The sequence below is a fragment of the Tachysurus fulvidraco genome, chromosome 12 (assembly GCF_022655615.1).
Source record: "Tachysurus fulvidraco isolate hzauxx_2018 chromosome 12, HZAU_PFXX_2.0, whole genome shotgun sequence".
Taxonomy (NCBI): domain Eukaryota; kingdom Metazoa; phylum Chordata; class Actinopteri; order Siluriformes; family Bagridae; genus Tachysurus; species Tachysurus fulvidraco.
In genome coordinates, this window is record NC_062529.1 from 430,252 (window position 1) to 443,243 (window position 12,992).

Below are 12,992 nucleotides of genomic sequence, written 5' to 3' on the forward strand. Positions count from 1 at the left end.
AAGGCACTTGATCATGAGGACGACTCGTGTTCTACTTCGAAACTCATGTTGACGAATGAACTCGTCCCTTCAGGCTGCTCCACGGTCGGATTCTGTTCTTTATCACGCTGCTGACTGTTAAAATGTCGCTCGGCTTCTTCAGAAAGACGATCTTCCTCCGCTGCCTCTTCCTCCTGAGAACATGAAGCCTACGTCAATCAGGTCTACATGATATCTAAACCGTCATAGGACCTGCTTAAGTGTACACACACACACACACGCACACGCACACACCCCTCTCTCTCTCTCACACCCCCCCTCTCTCTCTCTCACACACACACACACACACACACAATACCTCTTTCTTCATCCTGTAGTACTCATCAATTGCGTACTGATACTTGGGTGTGGTGATGCCCATCATTGATGCCAATTTCTCTCCCAGATAATCACACACTGGAACCAGAAACAATCAGCAACAACACACACACACACACACACACACATTACACCTGAAAGGTGGAATACGATATGATGTGATCATCATAGCAATAAAGAAATCTCATGTCAGGTATCACACATATACAATTTGTGCAAATTACAGAATGGAGAAAAGTCACTTAATAAAAGACTGAAGAACGTTGGTGATTACAGTCGATATGTATTATGTGTGTAAATAGTGAGGGGGTGGTGGTGTGTGTGTGATGGTCGTGGTGTTACCTGAGATGGTGTTGGTGGCCACTCTCCACATGTGGAACCAGAAATATGGACCCCAGGTTAATTTTGACTAGAAACACAGACACATGGATCTTATTAGGAAACTGACCACAATATTTCTCTCTCTCTCTCTCTCTCTCTCTCTCTCTCTCTCTCTCTCTCTCTCTCTCTCTCTCTCTCTCTCTCACACACACACGCACACACACACACCGAATCAATGGTGCTCATGGCAGTCTGTTTGCGCTGCTCCACTTCCTCTTCCTCTTCTTCCTCGTCTGTGCTGAACTCCTCCATCGTTTCACCACTGGCAAAGTAAATGGTTCTGCGTGGGACCTTCTGCTTCCTTCCTGCGTCACTGAGCTCCACACTCTCAAAGTCTTTCACCACACTGGAGCTCTGGAACATCAACACATTCTGAGGCTCTTATAATAATAATAATAATAATAATAATAATAATAATAGTTTTTATTATTTTTTAATTAATATTATTTATTTATTAAAGTTTAAGTTGTACGATGTTTTAATGAAGGTTACAGTTTGTAAAAATCTCCTCACAGTGTTTTAGACTCTTTAGTCTGTAACAAGGAGAACCAGAGAGGTCATGTTTTATATAACGTAACAGTGTTGTGTTTGTGTTCAGTGTTGTGTTTGTGTTCAGTGTTGTGTTTGTGTTCAGTGTTGTGTTTGTGTTCAGTGTTGTGTTTGTGTTCAGTGTTGTGTTTGTGTTCAGTGTTGTGTTTGTGTTCAGTGTTGTGTTTGTGTTCAGTGTTGTGTTTGTGTTCAGTGTTGTGTTTGTGTTCAGTGTTGTGTTTGTGTTCAGTGTTGTGTTTGTGTTCAGTGTTGTGTTTGTGTTCAGTGTTGTGTTTGTGTTCAGTGTTCAGTGTTGTGTTTGTGTTCAGTGTTGTGTTTGTGTTCAGTGTTCAGTGTTGTGTTTGTGTTCAGTGTTCAGTGTTGTGTTTGTGTTCAGTGTTGTGTTTGTGTTCAGTGTTGTGTTTGTGTTCAGTGTTGTGTTGTGTTTGTGTTCAGTGTTGTGTTTGTGTTCAGTGTTGTGTTTAGCATTGTGTTGTGTTCAGCATTGTGTTGTGTTTGTGTTCAGTGTTGTGTTGTGTTTGTGTTCAGTGTTGTGTTGTGTTTGTGTTCAGTGTTGTGTTTGTGTTCAGTGTTGTGTTTGTGTTCAGTGTTGTGTTGTGTTTGTGTTCAGTGTTGTGTTGTGTTTGTGTTCAGTGTTGTGTTGTGTTTGTGTTCAGTGTTGTGTTTGTGTTCAGTGTTGTGTTTGTGTTCAGTGTTGTGTTTAGCATTGTGTTGTGTTTGTGTTCAGTGTTGTGTTTAGCATTGTGTTGTGTTTGTGTTCAGCATTGTGTTGTGTTTGTGTTCAGCAGATGTTCAGGCTCCATCTTTATGTAAATAAGGATGATCACAAGCTACACAAAGTCTACTCTAACACAATTACACAATTACACAAACTCCACACAGCAGGGCGGGGCCTAAAGGGGCGTTTATAAACCGGTTTGTTGTGTTTACACTCACTATTTATACATAAACCCGTTTCTTTCTTTCTCTCGTTAAATTTACACATAAAGGCGTTTCACTCTAAATAGGATTATATTTTATATATAAATAAAGACTTAAGACGACCAGAACATGAAGAAATAAACTAATCTCTGGCTTTAAACTTCGAGTAAAACACTGAAAACAAACGGACGCTGTTTTAAAGCCCGAACTAAGGGCGTGAGTCAGAAGTTTCATGCTAACATTATTAGCATCGGCTAACGAGCCTTTTACTGTAAACACGAGCCGGCCTTTTATAGGACATAAATAACAGTCCACCTACTTTCTCGGGTTCCATCGTTTGTCCCACAGACACAGTAATGTTTGTAACATGCAGTAAAACAGCCGCCATTTTTATCCACACTTTCCCTTCTGTTGACGCCCCAGTGTTTTGTGTTTTTTTTCCTACCCGTTTTAGTTACCCGACAACTTCCGCCATTTTCTCTATCCTTTTCTTTGTTGTAATTTTTACATCCAGATTAAATCATTAGCGCCCTCTTTTGGTCCAGAACTATTTTCACTCATTATTACACAAAGATAAATAATATAAAGATTTTCTCTCTCTACTGTTTAAACGTTCGATTTATTTATGCTATTTATTTATGCTATTTTACACACACACTTATATGACCTTGTGGCTGTTATAAATCAGCTACGATACGTTTAGTCATTAATTAAAACATTTATGTCCAATATTTACATCAGGACACTAAATTAACACATTAAATATATTATTTATTATGGCTCTTTATTCTGGGATTTGTTTCTTGCATTGAGAAGTAACAGTATAAATGAGGAGCACACGCACATATCGGTGTTTATTCTTTAAAATGATTGGAGCTGACACTTTTTTACTGTTTATAAAATACGACGCTTTCACACGTTAAACACGGACGTGTTTTTGTCGCCCCTAGAGGCCAATAATAGAATAGCAAAAACAGCCGACCCGGACTCTACCGTTTACAAAGATAGGGGTTCCCTAAACAAACAACAGAAACAATAGATTGTTATAACGCCGATATGTCATATCTGTAATATATCTGTATGTATGTATGTGTATGTTGTTCTTGTGCATGTATAAGACAGAATATATGTAGAAGCTGCGTGTGTGTGGTGTGTTTTGACCCCTATAAGAGCAGACAGATGGTATGAGCCGGTAGTGTTGAAAGCGGAGCAGTGCGCGCGCGCGCTGTTTGTTGTTGTTCCCGGTGTAACGGTTTGACGCAGGTTCCGGTTTCCCCCGTGTTTATTGCCCCGTGTTTATTGCCCCTTGTGTATTGCCCCGTGTGGCTGTGCTGAGGCGGACCCGCCATGGCTCTGCGCGGCAGTGTGGGGGCCTCGGCGTTACCCAGTGAGCTGATCGTCCACATCCTGTCGTTCCTGTCAGAGCGCGACAGGCTGCGGGCCTCCGGTGTGTGCGCGCGCTGGCGGGAGTGTGTGTTCTACCCCGCGCTGTGGGGCGGCCTGAAGCTGCGCTTCGCCACCGGCGTCGCCTCGGGGCCCGGACACGGCTCGGGATCGGCGGCCACACCGGAGGACGACACGCCGAGGCTCGAGTTCCTCATGCGGCGCTTCGGGGCGTTCGTGCGGGACCTGAGTCTGGAGTTCGGGCCGCTGGACGCGTGCGGAGGAGAACCGCAGTGTCACGAGCGCTGGAGAACCGCAACACTCACCTACCTGCAGCACGTGCAGTGTGTGTTCAGTCACCTGCGGAACAACAGGTAGTGTTAATGGTGTTAATGGTCATAACTGCATGTAGACCTGAGTTTTATTATTAATAACGTGCTGTTTCATTTGTGTTCAGCATTGTGTTGTGTTTGTGTTCAGCGTTGTGTTGTGTTTGTGTTCAGCATTGTGTTGTGTTGTGTTTGTGTTGTGTTTGTGTTCAGCATTGTGTTGTGTTTGTGTTCAGCATTGTGTTGTGTTTGTGTTCAGCGTTGTGTTGTGTTTGTGTTCAGCGTTGTGTTGTGTTGTGTTCAGCGTTGTGTTGTGTTGTGTTCAGCATTGTGTTGTGTTTGTGTTCAGCATTGTGTTGTGTTTGTGTTCAGCATTGTGTTGTGTTGTGTTGTGTTTGTGTTGTGTTTGTGTTCAGCGTTGTGTTGTGTTTGTGTTCAGCGTTGTGTTGTGTTTGTGTTCAGCGTTGTGTTGTGTTTGTGTTCAGCGTTGTGTTGTGTTTGTGTTCAGCGTTGTGTTGTGTTGTGTTTGTGTTGTGTTTGTGTTCAGCATTGTGTTGTGTTTGTGTTCAGCATTGTGTTGTGTTTGTGTTCAGCATTGTGTTGTGTTTGTGTTCAGCGTTGTGTTGTGTTGTGTTTGTGTTGTGTTTGTGTTCAGCATTGTGTTGTGTTTGTGTTCAGCATTGTGTTGTGTTTGTGTTCAGCGTTGTGTTGTGTTTGTGTTCAGCGTTGTGTTGTGTTTGTGTTCAGCATTGTGTTGTGTTGTGTTTGTGTTGTGTTTGTGTTCAGCATTGTGTTGTGTTTGTGTTCAGCATTGTGTTGTGTTTGTGTTCAGCGTTGTGTTGTGTTTGTGTTCAGCGTTGTGTTGTGTTCAGCGTTGTGTTGTGTTGTGTTCAGCATTGTGTTGTGTTTGTGTTCAGCATTGTGTTGTGTTTGTGTTCAGCATTGTGTTGTGTTTGTGTTCAGCATTGTGTTGTGTTGTGTTGTGTTTGTGTTGTGTTTGTGTTCAGCGTTGTGTTGTGTTTGTGTTCAGCGTTGTGTTGTGTTTGTGTTCAGCGTTGTGTTGTGTTTGTGTTCAGCGTTGTGTTGTGTTTGTGTTCAGCGTTGTTTTGTGTTTGTGTTCAGCGTTGTGTTGTGTTTGTGTTCAGCGTTGTGTTGTGTTTGTGTTCAGCATTGTGTTGTGTTTGTGTTGTGTTCAGTGTTGTGTTGTGTTTGTGTTCAGCGTTGTGTTGTGTTTGTGTTCAGCGTTGTGTTTGTGTTCAGCATTGTGTTGTGTTTGTGTTCAGCGTTGTGTTGTGTTTGTGTTCAGCGTTGTGTTGTGTTTGTGTTCAGCATTGTGTTGTGTTTGTGTTGTGTTCTGTTCAGCATTGTGGTGTTTGTGTTGTGTTCAGCGTTGTGTTTGTGTTCAGCATTGTGTTGTGTTTGTGTTCAGCGTTGTGTTGTGTTTGTGTTCAGCATTGTGTTGTGTTTGTGTTCAGCGTTGTGTTGTGTTTGTGTTGTGTTCTGTTCAGCATTGTGGTGTTTGTGTTCAGCGTTGTGTTGTGTTTGTGTTGTGTTCTGTTCAGCATTGTGGTGTTTGTGTTGTGTTCAGCGTTGTGAAACAGAACACAGGTGGAAGTTCCATATGGCCACTTTAATATATCCCTAATGTGTGTGACTGCTTCCTTTAACCTCGAACACATTCAGTGTATTTTTATTAATCTGTGTGTGTGTGTGTGTGTGTGTGTGTGTGTGTGTGTGTGTGTGTGTGTGTGTGTGTGTGTTTGTACAACATTAAACCACATGTAAGTTAGTGAATTAGCTACAATAAGGAACTTCATCATCATCATCATCATCATCAGTGCACAGTATAACCTGCTGTTTATACACAACATTGTTTATTAGTAAGACCTTAAACCCAGTGATGATGATGATGATGATGATGCTCAGTGTTTGCTGCAGTGTTTAAGCTCATGGTGGTTTAACTCGTCCGCTCAGTCTCTCTCTCAGACACACACACAAACACACGCACGTCTTTAGGTAACTAAGTGTCTTTAACCCTTTAAGTAGACTCTGGATGTAACCAGTCACCAGCTGATGATGTCATCAGTGTGCGCCGTGATGTGTAAGACTGAATCTTGGGGTTTTGTATTTTGAGGCAGTTTCACAGGAGTGATGAACATAAGTGACGTCTCTGTGACACTGCTGCTGTTTCTGACGTTACACAAACTGGTTTAGAACCATAACCACACCCGACACTGACCGCGTTCACTACAGCGTTCACTGACCGCGTTCACTACAGCGTTCACTGACCGCGTTCACTACAGCGTTCACTGACCGCGTTCACTACAGCGTTCACTGACCGCGTTCACTACAGCGTTCACTGACCGCGTTCACTACAGCGTTCACTACAGCGTTCACTGACCGCGTTCACTACAGCGTTCACTACAGCGTTCACTGACCGCGTTCACTACAGCGTTCACTGACCGCGTTCACTACAGCGTTCACTGACCGCGTTCACTACAGCGTTCACTGACCGCGTTCACTACAGCGTTCACTGACCGCGTTCACTACAGCGTTCACTGACCGCGTTCACTACAGCGTTCACTGACCGCGTTCACTACAGCGTTCACTGACCGCGTTCACTACAGCGTTCACTGACCGCGTTCACTACAGCGTTCACTACAGCGTTCACTACAGCGTTCACTGACCGCGTTCACTACAGCGTTCACTGACCGCGTTCACTACAGCGTTCACTACAGCGTTCACTGACCGCGTTCACTACAGTGTTCACTACAGCGTTCACTGACCGCGTTCACTACAGCGTTCACTACAGCGTTCACTGACCGCGTTCACTACAGCGTTCACTACAGCGTTGTTAGTGTGCAGTGTTGTGCAGTCTGAACCAGAGGGGCTGCTACAGAGAGACCCTGTGGCACGTCCTGTGGCACGTCCCGTCTCCTCAGCATCATGTTTTACATGTCAGACTGTGGAGCTGCTCTTTAAACGTGTCTCTGGATTTTACTGCTGGTGAAAAGCTCAGTGTGTCATTATTACACACTGCTGCTCACAACGGTCAGGGTTATTCCTGTTGTTCTACACAAAAGGTGTGTGTGTGTGTGTGTGTGTGTGTGTGGTGTGTGTGTGTGTGAATAGTCTGTTCTTAATGTGACCTCCTACGTGCATCACTACAGTTGTCATGATCAGATGTAACACTGTGGTTGTTGTGCAGGAACCTGCAGAAGCTCAGTGTGTACGGAGACACCTTCGTGCTTCAGGACGATGTTCTGCAGGACGGCTCTTACCTCAGTCAGGTGGATCAAGGGGGCAAGAAGGTTAAAGAGTAAGTCTGACTCTGAGACATTAACACAAGTTATACAAACACCACGCTAACACACACACACACACACACACACGCACACACAATGCTAATACCACAAACATGCAATATATATATATATATATATAAAATCTTATAGGTCATATAACTATTATCCACATCTCTCTCTCTCTACTCTCTCTCTCTCTACTCTCTCTCTCTACTCTCTCTCTACTCTCTCTCTCTCTCTCTATACTCTCTCGCTCTCTCTCTCTCTCTCTCTCTCTCTCTCACACACGCAGAGTTCAGCAGCTGTTTGAGGACTTCCTGTCTAACAGTAGACAGCTGAAGTGGCTCTCGTGCTCCTTCATGCCTGGTGTTTTGACTCCACGCTCTCTGTCCTCGTTGTCTAACCTGAGTGCTGAGACTCTGCAGCATCTGAGTCTCCTGGAGCATCAGACCTCCAACCTGTTTCCGTCCTCAGAGCTGCAGCGCTTCTCTAACCTGCGCTCGCTCTCCGTCGATTACTGCGACTTCTCCTCCTCCATGTGCCAGCTGTTGGCAGACGACAACCGAGCGCCGCTGTTACGTTTATCTCTTCTGCTCAACGGCGCCACCGTGGATTCCCGCTCTCTGGACGGCACCGCGACCGATTCAGACCTGAAGGCACTGACGAGGAGAAACGCAGACCTGCGAGTGTTCCTGATGGTGCTAGACGTGTCTGACGAGGTGCTGGAGAGCGTCCTGAAGCCCAGCCTCCCTGTCGAGCGGATCCACGTGGACAGTTACGTCACGCCGCTTAGCGACGCCATCCTCGAGCGGGTCTCGCTCCAGTACCACAAAACGCTCACACACTTCATCCTGACCAGAGACGACGGACGATTCCCCGACCTCAGCGGAAACAGAAACGAGGACCCGCTGGTGCTGCTGGCGTGGCGTTGTGTTCATCTCTCTGTGCTCATCATCCACGGTGAACACACACCTCTCTGTTTCAGTCCAAACTCAGCTACACTTTTTACTGCTCACCTTCTAACTTACTGTTCCACAGCACTGCTGAGTGCTGGCTTCTGATTGGTCACAAGGTGTTGATGAATAGAAGTTTGTATGAAATCATTACATATAGAGGTTATAAATGTCCGTATGTTTGTGTAGGGTTTATTACACGTCTGAGAACAGCTTCTTTATCTCACCAGGTTACACGGTGTGGTCTCACAACCTGGTGGCCATCTCTCGTCTGCGTGGTTCCAGTCTGCGTGTCCTGGTGGTTTCTGAGGAGAGCATCAACTTCGACCCGGACCAGGCGCTGTTCTCTAAGGGCGACCCGGTGCAGACGCTGGTGAAGGAGGTGTCGCAGGGTCTGGGCCGCGCCTGGCACCCCTCCATCGGCATGGAGAACGTCGCCACGGAGATCAACGACCCCACGCTGCATTTCCACTGCGAGATGCAGAGCTTCAGCGAGAACATCTAGATTGTCTCTCTCTCTCTCTCTCTCTCTCTCTCTCTCTCTCTCTCTCTCTCTCTCTCTCTCTCTCCCTTTCGTTTTTCCTAATGTGTGTCATTGCTACGTGTGTTGGTTCGTTCTGTTGCTCCCTGCGAGCTCCTCTACAAGCTCATTTACATATGATCTCACACTCACGTTTATGTAGTGTGTGTGTGTGTGTGTGTGTGTGTGTGTGTGTGTGTGTGTATGAGCTACTGTCATCTTTAATCATCACCTCCTTTATTATTTCCCCTACTCCTCCGTTCCTCCCCTGTGAGGCAGAACAGTTCTAACTTTTTCCTTCCCGTTTCTTCCCGTTTCTTCCCCTCGCAGTGCGACTTAGCGCCCCCTACGTGTCAGTGATGCCGGTTACGTCCTTTATTTCCTTTTATTTCCTGTGTGAATGAATCCTGTGTATTTGTACGTGTCGTGTTTAACCAGTATTATTAGTGCTATATATTTATATTGCTCTATATATCCTGCTTACGGACCGTCGCCTAGGAGATTAGTAGCTTGCTGATGAATGGACGCTGGAGAGGGGCTTTATTATTATTATTATTATTATTATTGTTGTTGTTGTTGTTACTATTATTTTTTAAAAGCTTCGTTCCTACAATCTCGATCTGGAGTTACCTCAGACTATCAGCTCCGTCACGATCAGGCGAGACGAGTCTTCCAGCCGAGTGTGAGAAGCTGAGAGATGATTGGCTGGATCCTGGCCTTCGGCTCTGTTCATCACTTCCTGTTGGCTAGATTTCTCAGTGATGATGATGATGATGATGATGATGTTTTTTTTTTTTTTGTTTTTTTTTTAAATCATACACTTTGGCTTCACAAAGAGTCCTTTAGCACAAAATCAGGACTCTCTGTCTCAGGTAGGAGACGACGACTATGATGATGATGATGATGAGGTTACACTGAAGGTTTTCTGGAGGTCTCAGGATCTGGATACTTTGGCTCTGTGGGCTGAGCTGTGATGTTGGAGCTCCACCCTGTTTGTGTGGTGTGGTGGTTTTTTATGGGCTTTTTCTCTCTCTGCACGTGAGTGGTCCAGACCGAAGCGGCGTGTGACAGAAGGTCGTGTGTCGGTGCTTCCTCTCGGCTGTCGCTCGTCGTGCGCCGACGTCTCGAGCTCTCGCCGTGTGTCGTTCTCCTCGGCTGAGACCCAGAACTGTCCGTGTTTCAGCATCTCCATCGTGCTGCCAAAAAACCCTCGAGATTACGTTATCGTGTGACCGAGATTTCCCGATCCGTCGTGTAATCAGTCATCAGCACGTGCCTAGACGCAGGAGAACCTGTTTTTATATTTTGTTGTTGTAATCTCAAGGGTGTGAGGCAGAATCTCAGCCAAAACGAGGTGAATCCTGCTGTGTGTGTGTGTGTGTGTGTGTGTGTGCGTGTGTGTGGACCTGCAGTGTGTGCATGAGAAGGAGGAGCCATTTTAAACCCTGCATGTGCATTAGTGTGTGTTTACCTGAGCGTCTGCTTTCTATTTTAGTCTCATACCAAAAACCTACAGAAGTCTTTCTATATTTGTACATAATTATATTTGTGTTGATGCGAGTCGGAGGGAGACGAATGCTGAGAGCACTGAGGTGTGTGTGTGTGTGTGTGTGTGCCTAAACCCAGACTAGCTTTCACGCTTGTGTTTGTGAGTAATGTGTTACTGACATAGCGTATTTAAAGCGCGTGTGTGTGTGTGTGTGTGTGTGTCAGCAGGAGGCGTGAACCACTTTATCTCAGCGGTGAACAGGTAACGGCCGTTCTCAGGGTGCGTGTGGGTAAAAGCGCAGGTTTCGCTCAGGCCTCTTTAACACGATCACGATCTCGTCAGCGTGTGCCGTTCAGCCCGAGAAGGACGCGATGGCCGTCGTCACGCCGACGTGATGGAGTGTGGGGACGTCTGTGTTGTGGGGACGTCTGGAGCGGATGGTTACGGTTGTGTTTGTAGTTGAGAGGAGATGCTGAGAGGAGGAGGAGTCTGTCGTGATATATCGTGCATCAGTTTCTCAGCTGTTACTGATGCAGAAAGAAAAAAGCGAGTCACTGGAATTTAATTTTCTCGGCTGCCAAAGATCTCGGAGCCGCCTCGCCTCGACTCGGTTTGTCACTTCTTTCCCGCCGCTCCGGGGTTCGGGTTGAGGTGCGTTGTGGTTTGGCGTCTGTGCTGCGGCGTGGTTATTATTCCGGGTTAACACCAGTAGATCTCTCGTATATTAATGCACCTGTTTTCACTGTGAAGAGCGAATGTACTTTAACCCGAGGTCCTTCTATCAGACCTGCTATAAGCTGCTATGAGACGTGTAAGGAACATTCCACTGGGGAGTCGAGAAAACACGGCCAAATGTCTGCGTGAGATACGAATACCTTTCTTCTTCTCTTCTCTTTTTTATTTCCTCTGTATTTTTTTCCTGCTTTGGGTCTGAGAGTCCGAGGCCCACTGGGACTGGACCTTTACCGTACCGGTGCCTGAGCTGGGTCAGGTTTAGAGCAGTTAAAGGATCTTTATCGCTTAGGTGGCGTGTGTTGGGGTGAGTATCGGCCTCACACGGGCCAGAGAGATGAGAATGCCGGGGCAGATGAAGCCCCCTGTAAAGACCCTCAGCTGGTTTCAGCCCCATCAGAACAAACTATGCAAGTGGAAAGTGTACGATCCGTACGATGCAGACGATCCGGTGGCTCTTAACCTTATTTTCTTTCTGTCACTTCAACGAAAACGTTAATTCCACTTGGCCTTATTATTCTTCTTCTTATTATTATTATTAATATAAAGACTCTTATTATTGTTTTAAGATCTCGATTCTTCGGAAGCCGACTCCATTCCGTGGGTTCAGACGTGGTCTCTGTGAGACTGGCCAGCAGGCCCCAGTTATTAATATGTGGTACGAATGTTGTGCATTTGTTTAAAATCAGGATAGTCTGCAATAACGCAGTGGCCATCAGGGGGCGTGTGCAGTGCTACCACCGGGCGGCGCTGCTTAGAAACGTCACGGTGCAGAGAGGTGACGGCGTGTGCAGCGTTAGACTTTATATCGCAATCTTCATGACGATCGTTCTACAACTAAACACTTTACATCTGAAACGTTAAAAGTTACTTCTGCTGTTTCATGGTAACCTTCAGGGTGGAGCTGACACCGTCATGTCACCGTCACACCGTCATGTCACCGTCACACCGTCATGTCCCGTCACCATCGTGTCCTTACCTCGACCTCAGATAGAGCGTAGTGCGCAGCTCCAGCGTTTGACACAACGGTAACGTCGCGACTGATTTTATTGTCGTTTAAAACTAACGTATTCGTCGTCAAGCCACGTGTTAACGAGGTGGTTTATTGTGTAGAAACGTGAGTAGACGTGTTTTCTAACAAATTGATAATGACTAGCTACGTTAACTAGCTAGTGTCATGTGATCACAGTCTGCTAACGCTCAAGTCCGGTCTGAGGAACCGGAGGCATGTGATTGGTCGATCGTTAAACTCCGCCCTTATCGACAGTGAGGTTTTAATGTTCTGGTTCTGAATGTTGCGATATAACACTAATGCACACGCACCTCAAGGGTATATATACATATATATCCGTGACGAGTACCTCAACGCCACGTCTGTTATAAACGTGTGCGTTCTGTTTATGAACATGGAGAACGTTTATAAGCGTCGTTTTGTTTTTGCAAAAAAAATAACAATTGTGAATAACTGGTTTTAACATCTTAAAGAAGTGTAATATTTGGGCAGGTGTGGCGTCTGCTCTGTTGTCTCCACTGAGCACATAGCATTGGATTTTATAACGTACGTCTCCAAACAGGAAGTCCTCTGGCACTCGGGGTGAACATGCCAGGCAGGGAGAGCTTTTAATCATTTACACAGAGATCTGAAATCTGTTTCACCGTAAAAACGAAGGAAAAAAAAAACCTCCGATCCAAACAAAGCGTAACTGACGTGTTGGATTAAACCAGCATGAGTGTTGATTTGAATCGATGTAGAATGAATGCAATTTCTTTTAATCAGTAAATAAAAGTGATTAAGAACAAACGAGTTTCTGTTGTGGTTTATTCTGATGTGAACGTCGTCTGGTCACGAAACATCGAGCGTTTTATTTAAATGAACTTTCTCCAACTCTTTATATCCCAACTGTGTAACTGAAACCTGACCGTGTCTTGTGTACAGTCTCTAACGAGGAGAAGGTGACTCGCCTCCACCTGACTCGCCTCCACCTGCCTTTAAAACAGCTCACGGTGTTATTGCGGTGAACCGACACGCGTTTCTTTCACATACGAACACGATGAACTTTCCCCTTTGAGTCT

General features: G+C 45.6%; 2 protein-coding genes across 4 annotated transcripts in view; one reads left to right on the plus strand and one right to left on the minus strand.

Moving 5' to 3' along the window:
• Nucleotides 1–2,661, minus strand: part of fam177a1 (family with sequence similarity 177 member A1) — a 3,892-nt gene extending 1,231 nt beyond the window's left edge. Inside the window, exons 1-5 of one of the 2 annotated variants that reach the window (XM_027134724.2) lie at nt 2,528–2,661; nt 907–1,092; nt 700–766; nt 338–435; nt 1–173 (exon numbers count right to left, since the gene is read on the minus strand). The exon at nt 1–173 is cut by the window's left edge and continues 1,231 nt beyond it. In XM_027134724.2, coding sequence (XP_026990525.1) covers nt 12–173; nt 338–435; nt 700–766; nt 907–1,092; nt 2,528–2,596 — 582 coding nt within the window. In that variant the 5' untranslated portion in view covers nt 2,597–2,661 and the 3' untranslated portion in view covers nt 1–11. Of the gene's footprint in view, nt 174–337; nt 436–699; nt 767–906; nt 1,111–2,527 lie in introns of both variants that reach the window. The other variant, XM_047821398.1, reaches the window with a different exon arrangement.
• A 737-nt stretch (nt 2,662–3,398) lies between these two features.
• LOC113635366 (F-box only protein 33) lies at nt 3,399–12,720 on the plus strand. Of its 2 annotated transcripts, none has more exons than XM_047821396.1 (4): nt 3,399–3,965; nt 7,129–7,239; nt 7,518–8,297; nt 8,409–8,527. In XM_047821396.1, the coding sequence occupies exons 1-3, from the start codon at nt 3,556–3,558 to the stop codon at nt 8,284–8,286; spliced, it is 1,290 nt and encodes a 429-aa protein (XP_047677352.1). In that variant the 5' UTR covers nt 3,399–3,555; the 3' UTR covers nt 8,287–8,297; nt 8,409–8,527. The 2 variants fall into 2 exon arrangements, with proteins under 2 accessions (XP_047677352.1, XP_047677351.1); XM_047821395.1 differs by having other exon boundaries at nt 3,403–3,965; nt 7,518–8,185; nt 8,409–12,720.
• Nucleotides 12,721–12,992: the final 272 nt, after the last annotated feature.